General features: G+C 37.9%; 1 protein-coding gene across 22 annotated transcripts in view; it reads left to right on the forward strand.

The window, feature by feature from the left end:
• The window catches only part of dlg1b (discs large MAGUK scaffold protein 1b), a 184,718-nt gene that overhangs the window by 20,567 nt on the left and 145,717 nt on the right, over positions 1-18,434 (forward strand). For 21 of the 22 annotated variants that reach the window (XM_041263435.1, XM_041263405.1, XM_041263408.1 and 18 more), the window contains exon 3: positions 535-701. In XM_041263435.1, coding sequence (XP_041119369.1) covers positions 535-701 — 167 coding nt within the window. Of the gene's footprint in view, positions 1-534; positions 702-14,058; positions 14,968-18,434 lie in introns of those variants that run through there. The other variant, XM_041263431.1, reaches the window with a different exon arrangement.

The following is an 18,434-nucleotide window of genomic DNA, read 5'->3' on the forward strand; positions in this document are numbered from 1 at the left end:
TTTATCCTAAAAATATTTATTTATTTGCTGCGATCCAAAACCTATTTTTGTCTCTGTAACCAAGCCCACGGTATGCAGTCAGGTATTTTAAACCTTTCAGCACTCTTTGGGATCCTGTAAGACTTTCTGTTGGTCTAAGTGTAGTTTTGTACGTGTGTAATCTATTTCTTTTTAAACCTAGTTAGTCTTGGAGTGGGGATTGGTAAGATCTCAATATGCACCCATGTATATACTGCACTGTATGTGTTTTTGTCTTATTCATCTTATCATTTTGCTATATTTTTGCAGATATTACGTGATTCTTGTCAACTAAGGGATCGGCTGTCTCTTCATCCACTTTAAGTTCAGATTAACAAAACAATGAACAACTAGGCTGATTTTAAAGGCGCACAAGCCTTTTTTGGGGGTGTGGGGGCGTGGGGGTTATGTTGAAACCATACACAGCAGTTTTACTTTACTTCAGTGACTTACTGTGACTGCTGCTCGGGTTTGAAAATGTCAACGTAACAGTACGGTGCTTTCTTTGTTTCACAGATATCCAGGAATTTTATGAAGTGACCTTACTGGACAATCAGAAATGCGGAGAATCTCCAAAGCCAATAGAACCCACACCACCTGTAAACTTGTGGGAATTCTCCAGCCTTCCAAGCACAACCGTGACTTCAGACCCACTACCCAGCAGCGTTAGCCCGAGTGTAGAGGTAAGAGCAGCGCTGCGGTCAGCCAATGGTGCTGTCCATGTAGTTTTGCTTTCAGCCATTTCAGATTTAAAAATAATGAAAAAAAAAAAAACAATACCTGTAATGTGTTAAAAGGGTAGGGTTTTATAATTTTATGAAAACATTGCACAAAATGTCTTTTGCTGAGGTAAAAGCTTTTGACAGATTAAGTTGCTGGTCTTTAAAATTGAGTGACCTACAGTAGCCTCAGCAGCTCATGTCAGGCGTGATTTGAAATGAAGTACAGAAAATCTGTTTTATGATTTCAAACTCTAAGGAAACGGACGAAAACTGAGTGTAGATGTTAATAATCAATTTGTTGTCTAATGTGTACTACACAAGTTTATCAACATTTAAATGTTTATTATTCAGGGTACCTCAAATTTTAAAAAAACTGATCGCTTTCTGTGACTTCTGTAAATTCCTCTGAGGCCGTCGTAGTTGAATACTAGCTGCTGCTGTTACTGTTATTTGCAACAATTGTAGGTTAAACTACAGTGTATCTTCAAAGTTGGATATCTTAACTATTAAATACATTTAAAATTAAAATTAATTGCGCTATGCCTGGATGAACCCCTGAACAAACATTTAGTTTTCTATACTGTACCTTTATAAATCTACCTGAACAATTGATATTCGGTCCTGCAGAGTTTGGAGAGCGCTGTGCTCTATATTTAAGGATTAACTTGTCGTTTTAGAGATTTGGTTGCCTTTTTACGACATTCAGCCTTACAAGTGACATAGACACTGGAGAAGGAGAACCGACTAAACCTGAGCATTGTGAGAGATTAAGAACTACCTGGTGGTTATTGCTTGCACTTCCATTTATTTATTTATCTGTCTGTTTTTCTTTGTTATTAATGTGCCATTTATTTAAAATGTTAATTTCCCATTCTGCCTTCTAACACTTGCCATTGCTGTGACAGAGTTGTCTCGCTAATGTATCTGTCTGAGTAGAAATCGCCAAGCTGGGTTGTGTGAACATACTGGGATGGCAAGAGAGGTCATTACATACAGTGCCTATAGAAAGTCTACACCCCCTCTGAAAATTTTCACCTTTTGTTGCCTTATAGCCTGGAATTAAAATGCATTGAAAACAGTTTTTTTTTGCCATTTATCTACACATCCTATCCCACAACTTCCAAGTGACAAAAATATTCTAGAAATTTGTAGAAAATTAATTTAAAATAAAAATTGAAATAGCTTGGATGGATAAGTGTCCACCCCCCTTGTAATAGCAATCCTAAATTAGCTCCGGTGTAACCAATTGCCTTCAGAATCACACACCAAGTTAAGTGGCCTCCACCTGTGTTAAATGGTAGTGATTCACATGATTTCAGGATAAAGTCAGCAGTTCCTGTAGGTTCCCTCTGCTGGGCAGTGCATTTCAAAGCAAAGACTCAACCATGAGCACCAAGGCGCTTTCAAAAGAACTCCGGGACAAAGTTGTTAAAAGGCACAGATCAGGGGATGGGTATAAAAAAATATCAAAGGCCTTGAATATCCCTTGGAGCACGGTCAAGACTATTATTAAGAAGTGGAAGGTGTATGGCACCACCAAGACCCTGCCTAGTTCAGGCCATCCCTCCAAACTGGGTGACCGAGCAAGAAGATGACTGATCATAGAGGCTACCAAGAGGCCAATGGCAACTTTGCAAGAGCTACAGGCTTTTATGGCCAAGACCTTGAGGAAAACCTGCTGCCCTCTGCAAGAAAGCTGAAACTGGGACGAAAGTTCACCTTTCAGCATGACAACGACTCAAAGCACACAGCCAAAGCTACACTGGAGTGGCTAAGGAACAAAAAGGTGAATGTGCTTGAGTGGCCCAGTCAGAGCCCCGACCTACAATCAAATTTGTGGTATGACCTTGAAGATCGCTGTCCATCAACGCTCCCCAAGGAACTTGACAGAGTTTGAACAGTTTTGTAAAGAAGAATGGTCAAATATTGCCAAATCTAGGTGTGCAAAGTTGGTGGAGATCTATCCCAACAGACTCACAGCTGTAATTGCTGCCAAAGATGCTTCCACCAAGTATTAACTCAGGGAGGGTGGAGACTTATCCAACTATAATCTTTCAGTTTTGTATTTAATATATATATATATATACACACACACACACACACACACACACACACACACACACACACACACACACACACACACAGATATATATGCACACACACACACACACATATATATATATATATATATATATATATATATATATATATATATATATATATATATATATATATATATATATATATACAGGTACTGTGCAAAAGTTTTAGGCAGGTGTGAAAAAATTTGGTGTGACCACCCTTTGCCTTCAAAACAGCATCAATTCTTCTAGGTACACTTGCACACAGTTTTTGAAGGAACTCTGCAAGTAGGTTGGCCCAAACATCTTGGAGAACTAACCACAGTTCTTCTGTGGATTTAGGCAGCCTCAGTTGCTTCTCTCTCTTCATGTAATCCCAAACAGACTTGATGTTGAGATCAGGGCTCTGTGGGGGCCATACCATCACTTCCAGGACTCCTTGTTCTTCTTTACGCTGAAGATAGTTCTTAATGACTTTCGCTGTATGTTTGGGGTCGTTGTCATGCTGCAGACTAAATTTGGAGCCAATCAGATGCCTCCCTAATGGTACTGCATGATGGATAAGTATCTGCCTGTACGTAGACCATTAATTCTGACCAAATCCCCAACTCCATTTGCAGAAATGTAGCCCCAAACTTGCAAGGAACCTCCACCATGCTTCAGTGATGCCTGCAGACACTCATTCGTGTACCGCTCTCCAGCCCTTCGGCGAACAAACTGCTTTCTGCTACAGCCCAGAGCACCTGCTTCCATTTTTCTGCACCCCATTTCCTGTGTTTTCGTGCAGAGTTGAGTCGCTTGGCCTTGTTTCCATGTCGGAGGTATGGCTTTTTGGCCGCAAGTCTAACATGAAGGCCACTTCTGACCAGACTTCTCCGGACAGTAGATGGGTGTACCAGGGTCCACTGTTTTCTGCCAATTCTGAGCTGATGGCATTGCTGGACATCTTCCGATTGCGAAGGGAAGTAAGCATGATGTGTCTTTCATCTGCTGCAGTAAGTTTCCTTGGCTGACCACTGTGTCTACGGTCCTCAACGTTGCCCGTTTCTTTGTGCTTCTTCAAAAGAGCTTGGACAGCACATCTGGAAACCCCTGTCTGCCTTGAAATTTCTGCCTGGGAGAGACCTTGCTGATGCAGTATAACTACCTTGTGTCTTGTTACTGTGCTCAGTCTTGCCATGGTGTATGACTTTTGACAATAAACTGTCTTCAGCAACCTCTCCTTGTTAGCTGAGTTTGGCTGTTCCTCACCCAGTTTTATTCCTCCTACACGGCCGTTTCTGTTTCAGTTAATGATTGTGTTTCAACCTACATATTGAACTGATGATGATTAGCACCTGTTTGGTATAATTGTTTAATCATACACCTGACTATATACCTACAAAATCCCTGACTTTGTGCAAGTGTACCTAGAAGAATTGATGCTGTTTTGAAGGCAAAGGGTGGTCACACCAAATATGGATTTGATGTAGATTTTTCTTCTGTTCACTCACTTTGCATTTTGTTAATTGTTTTTTGTTAATTTTGTTTTCACACCTGCCTAAAACTTTTGCACAGTGTGTGTGTGTGTGTGTGGTGTATGTATATATATATATATATATATATATATATATATATATATATATATATATATATATATATATATATATATATATATATATATATATATATATATGTAAACCTTTTTCCCCTTGACAGTGTGGAGTATGGTGTGTAGATAAGTGGGGGGGAGAAAAAAAATTAATTCATGAAACTCTAAGGCACTGACACAACAAAATGTGAAATGTTCAAGGGGGTGTAGATTTTTTATAGGTACTGTATATTTGAAGTGTAACCATGTAGTGGTGCTTCCAGTTGTACAGTAGTCTGGTATCATTCAGATTGTTTTTCTATTTTGTTACTATGCATCATTTATAATAATAGGATAAACATGTTTGCTCATTGTAGTATAATCCAATCAGCACTAATTCAGTATCTGATTAGAATGCCAGAGAAAAGGTGTGCAGTAAATTGATTTATAATGAAATGCTGTCTAGCACAAGGCATTATATTTAATGTGTTCTACCCAAGAGTAATTCCACAGATAGTTGTGCAGACTGCAGGACCTACTGTGTATATGTGTTTTAATATTAACATTTACATGAGCTTATTTCTTTACGAGGATAAATTCTGAATTATACATATTGCCTGAATTGTTACCTCTGGGACCCATGCTCCCTGGGGGAAACTTATTCTGTGCTACCTTTTTATTTCTGTGAATTGTGTTAAATAAGAATCTACAGTAGGTTATAATGACTGGGACACACATAGTGGTTTGTCACAACTGTACAAGCAGCTGGATGCCACTGCAGTACTATTTTGAGATGTTCAGCTCATATCCAGTGATCTTCTCCAAACACTAAAGGATGAGCCAGAAATCTGAATGGGGGAGTGACTTTCACACGCTACTGAGTGTTTTCAACTATTTATCTTGGGAACCACTTTGTAAGAAACTAGTATGCATGCCATTTGTTATATGTTTTTATTCCAGATGCTGTTGGGGATGGAGCTTGTCTTAGGACTTGCACCTTTTTAATATGGTGTTTCTTTGGCAAAGGAAGTAATAGACAAAGTTTAATTACTGTAGGTGTAAGTGATGCTGTTTATTTGTTCCTGCCAGGGTTACGCCAAGACGAATTTTAGTAAGACTTACACATCCCAGCTGATTTAACTGTGCAGCTTGACTGCGTCACGGTTGCTTTGCAAAATGCGGAAGTGTACCCTAGTTTTATGCTACCCTACAGGTGTAATTTATAAATGATCAGTGTTAGGCATTTTGCAGGATCACTGAAATGCTGCTTTTAGAAAATTATCTCAATCTGTCACAACACTGTTGACCAAACAAAGCAGAGTCATGTTGCACTGCCAGGCAGGACCTTGTCTTCAGCCTTGGTTCTCTTCAGGAATGGTGATTTAATCACCGTAACCTCAGTCACCCACTTTAAAATGCAACTCACTCAATAGAGATACTAAACCAAAAAAAATAAAAAATCCAGAAAAATGTTGCTGGTGTGATTCATTGTCAAATACACCAAGTTTTCTTCTTGGAATTTGGCTGTTTTGCAACTCTTCGTCAATGCGTCACAGACGATTTGTGTGGTGTTGTTACAGCTTCTGAATGGAACTTAATCATCAGTATATAATCATTTTGTTTCGTGTGGAGTCTTTTTTTTTTTTTTTTTTTTGTCATCCAATTTTATTGTATTTTTTATCATTTGTATGAACAATGGAAATACGGCAAAACCACCATTTGTCTGCAACAATAAAGATAGTTGCCTACAATATTTAGTTGGTTTACATGTGTTAAGTTTATAGGATTAAAAAAAAAAAAAAAATAAATCTCTAATGTATTTTTTATAAACAATGCTGAATTTGTGTTGTATTTTGCAACTTAAAGCCTTAAGCATTTGTTAAGTGAGTTCAGCATTTTCAGAGATCTAGAACGAGAACATCTTAACCTGCATCAGACTGCTGGTAAATGCTTCAAACATGCTAAAAGACAATAGCAGCACATTCTTTGTTTTAGAACCAAGCCTGACTCTGTGACTTCTATGGCTCACACATGCCCAATAAAGTTCTGCTTAAAAACCAGGAATGGATCATGCTTCTATGTAAAGAGAGTTTTATTTCCATTAATGAGCAAGGAGTTCCAGACCTAATTTTCTTCCTTGCATGTTACATTATGTCTCAAGGCTGCAGTATTGTACATGTGATCTGTAACCCTTTAACTAATGGTCTTGTAAATTGGTGCCATCAGTGAAAGTCACTGTGCTTGGAGGGTTCCACGTATGAAATTTCAGTTCTATGTCTACCATTAAGTAACTTACCAATACTTTGATCTCTTGGAATAACACAGGGGTCACATCAATTGATCTAAATGCTGTTTCCTTTTAAGTAAAAAGGGGACCAAACGTGGCATTTACTTAAATGGACATTTTTAATATTCAAAATACACTATAGAGACACAGTGCTTGAGTTGTTGGTTTTCATAAAGCTCCTTCTTGTAATGACTTTAAATAAAGGTGATATGTGCCACTGTGACGATGCAGTAACATAGACCTTGACGCAGGTCGTGTTATGCTGTACACCAACAGCAGATGTATTTTAGCAGAAATAAGCCTCCAATCAAAACTGAATCTTTTTGTCTTTTCTCCCTTTTGAAAACATTGCTTCTTTAGGAGAGTTCTCTTCTAAATGAAATACTTCATGTTCTAGGAAATGCTTTTCCTTCTCAGGCCAGTCAAGTAAGTAATTCAACAGTGAATTTCTCTTCCATCAGAGCATGTCCAGTGGTGTAACTCACTTCTTTCAGTTTGAGATGGTTTGCAAACCTACTTCTGACATCAAATTCATCTTCAATGTTTAGTGAAGTCCATACCATTGTGTGCGTCTTTTATTTTCTAAAGACCATATATGTGGTTCCAATGTCAATTTTCAGACCTTGGTACTCATGGCTCTGTTGAAAGGCTTATCTTTGAAGATCCACTGGTTTGCAGGAGGTTTTCAAAACCTTGATCTGAATCTTCACAGTATTCCAGGTTCTGTTCCGTAGATTTTCACATTTGTGAAACCTGTTGAATTTATTTTCCCATGCATGTTTTCTCATTTTCTACTGACCTTCACAGGTTGACACCCATTGAATCCAGATAATGTTGCAGTGAATCTTATTTATTTAGTTATTTAGTTTCTCTTTTGAGAACAAACCTTCTAAAACTTATTTAGAATGGATAATTTTTTTAAATTTGATACCTTCAAATACATGTATTTGTTCATATACTATAACAAAAAAAGTGTAATAAATTGATATTTTAAAATTTGGTGCTTGTAAATGTAGTGCTCAGAAATGAACAATCGTGCAGCTGGACAATGTTCCTCCTGCCTGACTTCAGAACGAATCAATGATAGATACTTTAAACCCATCTAACTACTGAATGGCAGCACATTCCTATATTTCTGTTGGAGACTTAAAATTAGGGGTGGAGACTTGTTTGCGGGATTTAACATTACACACAAAAAACCCAGAAGAATGTGCCCGTGACCATAAGGATTTCGTTGTGGAAGACAGCGAAGGAAAGAAGGTAGTGTGCAAGTACTCTTGAGTTACTACAATACATATTTTGACAGAAAAAAAAAACACCCACACATTTTGCAAAGTAACCAAAAACAATAATTTCATACAGTATATAAAAAGTGAAAGTCCTGAAAAATGAAATTAATAAAAACCGAAAAACAGAAAAACAGAAGCCCAGCATATAGCATTAAAAATCTGCTCTGAACTGATTCACAGCACAAATAAGTCCAACCGGAGTCTGTGTTTACTAATTGGAGTCATTCATACAGGTATAAGCAAGGAACAATGCAGATTCCATACAAGTGCAATTATGAATGATCATTTTAAATAACAACCTAATTGAGTTCTGAAAACTAGCACTGCAGGGCTGGAGTGTTTCAAGCCATGTGGGACTTATCCATTATTCACCTGTAATTATGAAATTCAGTTAAATATAGTCAAGATGTAATATCAGCTCTAGGCTGTACGGCACTGTTCAGCCTTACCCTAGCTACATTATTTAGGTTAGAAAAAAAGTGGCAGTATATCTGCTGCCTGTGGCATCCATTTGTAAGCAGGCACTTGACTCTTTGTAGTTTTACAATGGTCTAACAAAAAGGGGCATCCACACCTCGTCTTTTATATGAGGACACATGAAATCATACAAATGCGTGATATGAGGGGGAGGATTCTACCCCACCCCACCCCCCATATAAAGCAATGGGAAAAAATCTATTAAAAGTATATTTGTCTCCAGAACTACCTGTTTTCAATTAATTTGAATATTTCATGCATGAGGGTTTATTAAATTAAGTTTGCAAATCATGGAACCGTTTTAAAGGGTTGTAAAGCCAAACTGAGTTGTTTGTGAATAGGGTCCATTGAACCTCAACAGATGAAAAGAAAGTGCACTTGTGGCCCAACTGCAAACATGGGTGAGAGGACATAACTGTAGGCCAGTAAGGGCAACACGCCAGGGGTGGGAGTGCAGGGCGGCATCTTTTTATTTATTTATATATTCATTGAGCTGACATGTTTTATAGCTTTAATTGGGCCTTTTATAAAAACAATATGAACATGGATAATTTTATTCATATTCCTATGTTCTACAAGAAATGCAACAGCTGTGCAGATGTCAGATGAATCCCAACAGGCTTGGTGTGATTAAATTCATTTGGGATATTTAGATACAGACCAGTGACGATCAAGAAGCCACTAAAGGGATGGGAGTTGACAGCTTACTGTCCTCTTCCTTTACTGTAATTGGGTAGCCTGCACACATCCACTCTTGATTCACCAGATTTGCCCGTGGGATCAGAGGTCGCCCACTGAGCCTCGAGTCGCTGAGCTCTGTGGGGAATCGTGACGGTGAAGGAGAAAAATAGTAATTGGGAGAAAATTGTGGGTAAAATTGATGTAACTTAAAAAAAATGGTGGTGGTGAGTAAGTAGATTCAAGAAAACGCACAGAGTCCTTTTCTTCAGTCAGTTGTTAAGTTTATTGAAATATGCAGGGAGTCTGGTCCCAGGTGCAGGACAAAGATTACTCGTTCTTACAATTTTTACATGACATTAAATACCCCTCTGTATAGATGGTCCACCTCCTCTTTCTCTGACACTTAATCAATAGCAAAGGTACAACACATAATTCTGTTACCATTTACTATATGTATTTAATTTAGTGTGTGTGTGTAGTCTAGTGTGATGACCTCTGAACTTGGTGCATTCCTCTTCAGACCCCTGGTGCCCAAAAAGGTCCATCTGTTTTTTGTCATCTTCCTTGTTCCTATTTCTCTATTGCTTGGGACCCTTTGAGTCCAGTGGCAGTCTCTGCTGGGCATTCCAAAAGTCTTAGAGCCTGGCCCCTTCTGGTCCACAGCATTGTTATCTTGTTAGCTTGCAGTCAGTGCTGGGCAAGAAGCTTGTAGACGCAAGGGCTCTATCAATTGTTAGCAGTACATGCAATTTGAACCATGCTATCTGCAATATTAGTCTCTTTTCAGAAAAGAACACCAATATAGCTCTGCCAGTCCACATGCGTAGCAAACTGCTAATCAACTCTCGTTCCATGTTTTCCAACAAAAAAATTGGAGATTCTAAATTTATTTAAAAAAAAAAAATTAGTGTACTTTATGTAACAATTCCTGATCCGCCTGTACTATTGTGAGAGAAACCTGATGTATTATTTCAAAGGCAAGACTGTGCATTATAAAAAGTATAGGAAGAAATTAGGCATAAATAAAATAGTTCTGATATCCACAGTGATGCCTTTGCTGTTTAAAATTGGCTTGCTTTTTTTAGATATATTACAGAGCCTAGTTGATACAAACCCTGAATGGTCTAATGAAATCTTTTTTTGGAAAATTAGAGTCATGTGGTTTAGGCTGACATGTGTTTCCTGCAGTTGAAAGCATAAAGTAGAACTGTTTCTGGATTATATTCAGGGAGTGGAGAGGAACATGGAACTGTAAAGTGGTTTCAAAGCTTCTATAATTTCAAGTTTATCTTCTGGGTAATGTTGGTGAAAAAACTCTTTATTGCTTTAAAACTGTTTGGTGTACTGTGTTACTGGCAATCCTTGCCGTTCATTTTTTTTTTTTTATATATTTCACAATTCAGTTACTCTTTTAAATCTTTTTTTAGTTGAACAAAAAAATCCACTGCTGTCAAAATAATAAAGGCAAAAAGAGGTTTGTACATGTCCAGTAAATCTTGAAACCTAAGCCGTAGGATTTTTAATTGGTGCAATTATTTTCTATGGAGTGTCAGAGAAGACATTTAACTAGTTTATTTTACTACCTTCAAATTAAAATCGACAGAGATCTAATACCAAGTGTGATTAGCTTACTTTATTGGGTAGTCTTGGAAACCATGTTATTGAAGCTTGAAAGGTTAAGAATGGCCCCTGCAACTTCCCTGAACAGTGCAGAGGCATTGCACAAAGGCATAGCCTGCCAATTTAGTCTGTAGCGAAGATCATGGGGGCCTTGTAGCCTAGAAGTTAGAACATGGTGAATAAGAAGAGAAGGAAGGACAGAGTTAGCTCCGTGATTCTATTTCGTGCTTCAGTCTCATCTCCCTGTAAAGCTGGGAATGAATAGAAATCCCTAAAGTATATCTGTACACTGACTGACCAAAGAAAATGCTGCTGGCACATTGAGGGGAACCAGGTGTGGCTTGTCATGTGTTTTGAAGGTTTTTGATCTGGGACGCTAATAGCATGTCTGTTGCTTCATAATATGCTGGACATGTCTGAGGACTTGATGCATCATGACCTGCTTGCCACTGGAGTTGACTCTCCAGTAGTGGGAGAAACACCGGGAGATATTGTTGGCTATGGTTTTGTGGGATGAGATGGTTTCATGGGCACTCACCATAATTCCCAAAGCCAAATTCTTCAGCTTTCCCACAACCGTCGCTGAATAGCTGCACACAACTCTAATAGTTGTAAGTGAATCACACATGTCGCATAACCACATACCTTTTTATATACATCGCAGACTGTGATTTTCTAGTTTTTTGGCCAGTGAGTGAACACTGCAGTGAGCTGAACTTTTAGTTAAATAATTGTTTACTAAGTAGGACAAATTTATTGTTGTAATTTTCTTATTTAAAAAAAAAGAGACGTTTAATCTGTTTGATAAATTCTGCTATATAAAAACAGCTGTCCTAAATAAATGTTACTGGAAATTGGCTTGGAGCAGCTTCAGGCAGCATTTTTAAAAAGGCTCATCTGCCTCTTGTGAGGGAAGTGACTTTATTAAAGTACACTGTAATTAAATTATTAATCAAGATTTAGCAATTTTTTTAGATGTAGTATTGGAGAAGAGTGCTATAACAACATATGTATGTATGTATTATTATTATTATTATTATTATTATTTTGCTGTGGGGTTACCTCTTCAGGACAACAGACAGCAAGCAATTGGAATGTAATACTTGTATACTAGTTATAAACTTTAATAATAGTTATGAACATGCATTTTCAGATGAAGGAATCCAGTCCTAGAAGTGCATCTGTCTTGCACATTATCAGTGGCCTAAAGGACAGCAGGACTGTTCTTTTAGTTTATCAACATTACGCAGCGGTGTTGGATACTAGGCGCTTGCTTGTTTGTATGTCCTAGTCAATTGCAATTCAGGAAGTGATTTTGCATAACCCTGATCTTAAAATGCCTTGCAACCTGTTATAATTAATCTTTGGAGAACATTTTTTTCAGCAAGATAACTAAATTTAGAAAAAAAGTATGTTTGTCTACACAGCAGCTTTGTAGGCAAACGTGTCCTTTTACCATAGTTACTAGTTATTTTATTTATTTGTTTTTAATCACCTGACACTACTATATCAAATGGATTGCTTAGTGTCAAGAAATTGTAAACCATGTGATGGATATCAATGGTGGAGTCAAGTTTTTAATTTCAGAGTTTAATATTGATGTTTAGTATACACATTACAGTACTGTAATATAATTCCATAACTGCAAGGCAGGGTGTCCAATGCAAATTTCTGTCCACCAGCTACAGAATTGTTAAGCAGACGTTAGATCACAGTGGTGCATTTTCCAATGCACATACAATTTACTGCGGGGTGTGCTTTTTTTAAACTGCAGTGACCTGCAATCATGTTCAGTTTTATACAAAAAAAATATGATTACCGTGTGTGTGTAAAGTGTCTGTACTTTATCAGAAAACAGCCCCTGTTGATGATCCAGTTTGTTTATTCAGACACAGTATTGGGAATATGAGAAACATAAAATGGACACTGACATGCATATCGTGATGTGAACAGAGTTCAACATAGTTTATTTGCAGGTATGTTTCTGCTTGGCTATAGTAGCCCCACGCAAACATTTTAATTGTATTGTGTTTTTAATATTGTGTTTAATGTAGATATTAGGTTCCTTGGTGTACTTTTTGTTTATTCCCTGTTTATATAACAGAGTTGTACATTAGCCCCTTCTTTCTATGCTGCTGTCAGTTCTGTTAGCTCTAACCCTGGATTACTACTACTGGGAATTCTCCAGTGCTCTGAATCACATCAGCACACACATTCCAACTTTGTAATTTTCTGGCATATTCCTAAATGCGTTATGGCATTATAGTTATTCGTGCCTTTTTTAAATATTTAATACATAGTGAAAAAATGAAGTGTATTGACATTGGGGTACTCCACACATTATGCAGGTATCTGTATTCTGTAAGTTATTACGAGTTTATCTGAAAAGAAGGCTGTGCTAAGGTGCAGCATTGTGTACATTTTCCACATTTTTGCCTTGACAGTCTGGTAGTCTGTATTGTATTTGAAATAATGGGTACTTAAGGCTTGATTTCTTCAAATAAACTACAGACCACCTATACAATTTGCTGGTTTGAAGTTAAAAATCCACCATAAATTGTCTCTGATATGTATGTTTTAAAAATAGGATATACAGCGATGATCCAGGTACTGGGTAGTAGATTCTATGCTAATCCCCTGAAAGATTTAAATGCTTGGGTATTTTTCTTCATGATGTCGAATTGAAATGTGCTGAATAATGTTTCGTTGACATATTGAATGACGTACCTTATTTACAGTTTTCCATATACTTTACACTATTCGGGCTACTGATAGACTTTTGCGATAACAATTAGTTGCTGTGATTTATATGATAAATAAGGCCTAGGTCATGTTCATATAGTTTTTTTTTTTTTTTTTTTTTAATTGTCTCAATCCTAAAATTATAGCTTATGCAACACTTGACTGTACTTTTTAAGCTAACTTTTCTGCTGTATAGAAAATATTGTTTGTAACAAACACGTTGTTTTGGTGGGGGAAGCTTCAGAGTGATCCTGCAGCAACCAGCTTTCAACAGGGGAGCAATGCTGACGTCAACGTAAACTGTTTTATGTTAAGAGACTGCACGATATGAATGTAGCAAACGTCCTTATCCGGGATACTAGTTTTGCGCAATAAGATAAAATAAAAAACAAACAAACAAAAAAACCACACGAAATTCTCCGATTTAAAAAAAAAAAATTCTGCGTTATTCTGCAATTAAAATAAAAGGCTAGAGTTGAGTATCCATTTAGATACATCGTCATTATGATGCATACTGTAGTAAGCTACACATTTCTGTCCATCCATTGTCGTCACATTATTATTGGTAACTCTTAATAACTGATCTGAAAGTAAACTGTTGTGGTTGTTTCGCTGCTTGTCTGATTCATCCATCTGTGATGCGTAACTCGCGAGGCGGAATTCGAAGTCAGGGATCTGACATTCATAAGAGGTGGAGGAGGCTAAACCATGTTAAATGTTTTCTGATCTCAGCCGTGGGATTCATTGTGCGGGTTTCAGATTTATAAAGCCTGTTATTCTGTTAAGCCCACTGGTATATGTTTTCTTTTTCCAGCACCCCTCTCCCAGCATTTACGAATGGAATATTCCATTCATTACTGACCAAGAAAGTCAATTACACTGTTTGCAGGCTGCAGATTTTGAGTGGCATTGCTTTTTTTCTTAACAGCGGTCCAGGCGCTAATCCCCAATAAGTTTTATATCGGTTGGAAACTAATAGATGAAGTTTGAGTTTTGCAGGTTTACAGTTGCAAGATCAACATTTTGCGAAGTTTTTGTACTCGCATTTCGAATTTTCGCGTTTATTTCCCCGTCCATGTGGTGCTGTAAGAAGCGAGTGGATCTGAGGGGTAATGAAGCTGGCAGCATACATGTGATTGGGCTGGAGCATTTTTTTATTTACACTGTCTGCAAGTTGGGATAAATAGATGAAAAGAGGCAGCAGTATCAGTTCACCATATTACTGCTGAGCGACATGAACTGATGCAGACTCTGGATACTACAAAAGGAACATTGATAATCCCTCTCCTGACCTGCAACTTGTGAATTATTGTTGTTGTTTTATTATTTATTGTTCTTTTATTTTGTTAACTCGTTAATTGAGACGCTGCCATTGCCTCCCTAGTGCATTAGAAAGGCGCGTATATGCATTACAATGAAATGCTGAGAAGCAGCAGCTCTGCTTAGAATAATGGACTGCCTATGTATTGTTACGACAAAGGTAAGCTTTTCAACATTTTCAGTAACATGCTGCTTTGTCACGCACGTAAGCAAGTCTTTGGCTGTCACGATTAATGACTTGCGCGAGAAACGATGCTTTGCAACACTACTGTATTCTGCATCTTTAGGATTTGTGTTCTATAGCTCTGTCACATAGTTGTAAACGCTGTCAACGTGCTTATTGTTTCAGGAATAGTTACATGTTTGTTATGTAAAGGCGGCTATATCGTATTTATTTCTCCTAAAATTAGTATTAATATGTTGAATTGCATTAGGTTCCCCGTGTATTGTTGTAATGTTGCAGTGATGTACTTGGAAACTGTTTCTCAATCCTATGTGTTTTTGAATGATGATCTTGTATAGTGTAAATAGGCAACGTTTTTTTATCCGTTTTATATATATATATATATATATATATATATATATATATATATATATATATATATATATATATATAGCAGTTTATAGTTATACCGTTAGATCCCAGTCAGACTAAGACAGTACTGACTATTAATAAACTATTATAAAAAAAAAAAAAAAAAAAAAAAGAAAAAAGCTCTTCAGACGTTATGGAAATTGTGAGCTCAACGCTTCAGCCACATGGCTTTGGCAATGGAATTGTTGCAGAAAGTTATAAAGTTAAGGCTATTGTATTTGTAGGTGTGTGTTTAAGCAGGTTCTAGTGACATGCATTATCACAACTCGCTGTACTGTGTGTGTGGCTGTTTGGTAGCCACATGGTTTTAATGTTATTCATAAACATTTTAAATACCAGAAACCAAGTATTCTCTCTCTCTCTCGCTCGCTCGCTCGCTCTCTCTCTCTCTCTCTCTCTACTAGTTTCACTGTTGCAGTATAGAAAGTAATTCCAGGTTCTTGTTTTAGAGTTGGGAAGAGCAGAGGTTACAGTGTATCATTTTAGAGTATTTTAGAAACACTTTTCAGTTTTCCCAAACTATTATCTTTTATTATTGTTAGTATGATTTAAATATATTAAATATAAATATATTTGTTGATAAATAATCCAAAATACGGATATATGTCACTTTTTTTTATTGTGGTGGCCTGGTATGTGTACTGCATGTGTTAATTGTGATGTGCTATAATAATAACAATTTACACTGGAATTGATTATTTTAAATATAATTGTGTAGACATATTTAAGTAGCTGTATTCATGAACATAAATGTTCCAGTTTTTTTCCAGTTGTGTGCTCAGTCTCCTGAGTTATGTTGTGGGCACTGTTTGCATCGCTGTAACCATGGAGATTGTTCAAAAAGAAAACGTAGGTTGAACAAAACAGGTGGAATGTCTTAACATTCATTTATTTATGATTCAGAAATTACATAAAAATGTGATTTTCCTTTAGTTAGTTTTGTTGTATTTGTTCATATGTTGTTTTCGTACGTTCAGCTTTGGCTATAGCGGTACACTTTGTAAAAATGTTTTTAAAATTAGTTTACAGTGTGTGCCCACAGGATTTTCTGAAATGAAGTTGATTGAAGTATGAAGTAATTGACTGTTGCTTTTAAGCACATATGGGGCTGCATTCCCTGAATCGAATGCTCTGGCAGTCTGATCCCAGGACAGCAATAAATACTTTACAAGCCGGGATGTTCAGTTCCTCATTATTAGAGAACTGTGTTCTCTACCAGTGAGGAGGGTGTGCGCGCTGTTGTGCAACTTCAGAACCAAATCTTTGACAACCAGTACTGGCTAAAGGGATTTACCACAGACTGTTTTCAAATGGATTTCGGGGACAAACAAAAAAAAAACATACTATAACTTTATATACATATGTTTTCAAATGAATGAGTCATATGGTCACATCTGCACAGTAAAGTAGCCCAGTACAACCACTCTGAATTGAAAGGTGTAGTGATTCACATTGATGGGAAGCAGCGAATGTGTATTCACAGCTTTTTATTTTGTGGAGAATGATGGTTTCCATAATATCCACGTTTACAATCACCCACAGATCCCCCTTTTGTATGTGGTGTTAAAGATTATTTCTTTCTTGTGACCCCACACACATGAATGAAAGCTATATTTGCATCCTGAGACATTCTAAATTTTTTTTTTAAAAAAAGGCATGATACCATAGTAGTGATGTAAAAAAGTGGTAATTCCTCTAGAGGAAAGTATACTTGAACTTTGACCCATTCAAGACCTCAAGACCGTCACTTTCAATTCAAACACAAAATGTCTCGTTTTCAATCACTCAACAACGGCCACAGTACAGAAATGTTCATTAATCAACAAAATGAGAATACGATTTAAAAATAAATAAAAAAACATGTAAAGCTGGTACATTCGTATGTCAGAGAAACAGATAACGACATAGAACGTTAGGTTACCTACCGTAACCCTGGTTCTCTGAAAGAGAAGACGACCACCACCAGATAGGTATTGGATATTCCTGCCCTTCGAGTAGGTATTGCTGAGCTCTATACCAGAGGTGCCGAAAGGCCACTTCCCGTGATGACGCACTCGGTCCAGCCTACCAAGGGAATAAACCGTCACTCACAGGAAGAGTCTCCTCTTTTTTTCCATCTAACACGTGAGGGCGACTGAAGTGACCTCATGGGTGGTGGTCGTCTTCTCTTTCAGGGAACCAGGGTTACGGTAAGTTAAAGGTAACATTCCCTTTCAATTCAAAGACGACCACCACTACATTAGGTATGGGATAACCTATACCAAAGCCGTCGCGAGGGAAAAGGAATGGCAGCAATTGAGGGATGCACAACACTGTCTAACCCAGGGGTTAGCGGTGAGAATTTATAACTTTTAAGGCCCCTTGTGCCTACAGAAGGCAAAGCAGGGTCTACCACATTAATATGGCAGAACCTGGAGAAAGTATGCGCCGTAGCCCAGCTAGCCACAGTACAGATGTCAGACATCGAGGCGCCCTTGAAAAGGGCTCAAGATGTAGCCAACCCTCTAGTAGAGTGTGCGGCTAACCTACCAGGTGGGGGCAAGCCAGCACCATTATACGCAGAAATTCAATCTCTCATCCTCCATTGAAGCAAACAGAGGCGAATGAAAAGACTCCAGTTCCACAGACTGATTAATGTGGAAGTGATCACCTTGAGGATGAAAGCAGGGTTGGTGCTCAGAGACACCCTGCTGTCATCCTCCCAAATACGCATGCAGGAGCTGTGTACAGACGGCGCCTGCCACTCACTGATCCACTTAGTGGAGGAGATAGCCAAGAGGAAGGCTGTCTTCATAGACAGGTATTTGAGCTCTGTGGCGTGTAAGGGCTCAAACGGGGCCTTTGTGAGAGCCTCTAGTACAATATCAAGGCTCCATTCGGTGAGAACAGTCCTCCTAGCAGGGCGTAATCGCTGTGCCTTTTGAGGAAACGGGTAGCCAAAAAATGCACATAGAATCTATGGGGGTGTGGCAAACAGCATAGAGCTTCCCAGCATAAGCGAGACACAGTCAGCTGACGGTGGCTCATAGTGT

The sequence above is a fragment of the Polyodon spathula genome, chromosome 11 (assembly GCF_017654505.1).
Source record: "Polyodon spathula isolate WHYD16114869_AA chromosome 11, ASM1765450v1, whole genome shotgun sequence".
Classification (NCBI taxonomy): Eukaryota; Metazoa; Chordata; class Actinopteri; order Acipenseriformes; family Polyodontidae; genus Polyodon; species Polyodon spathula.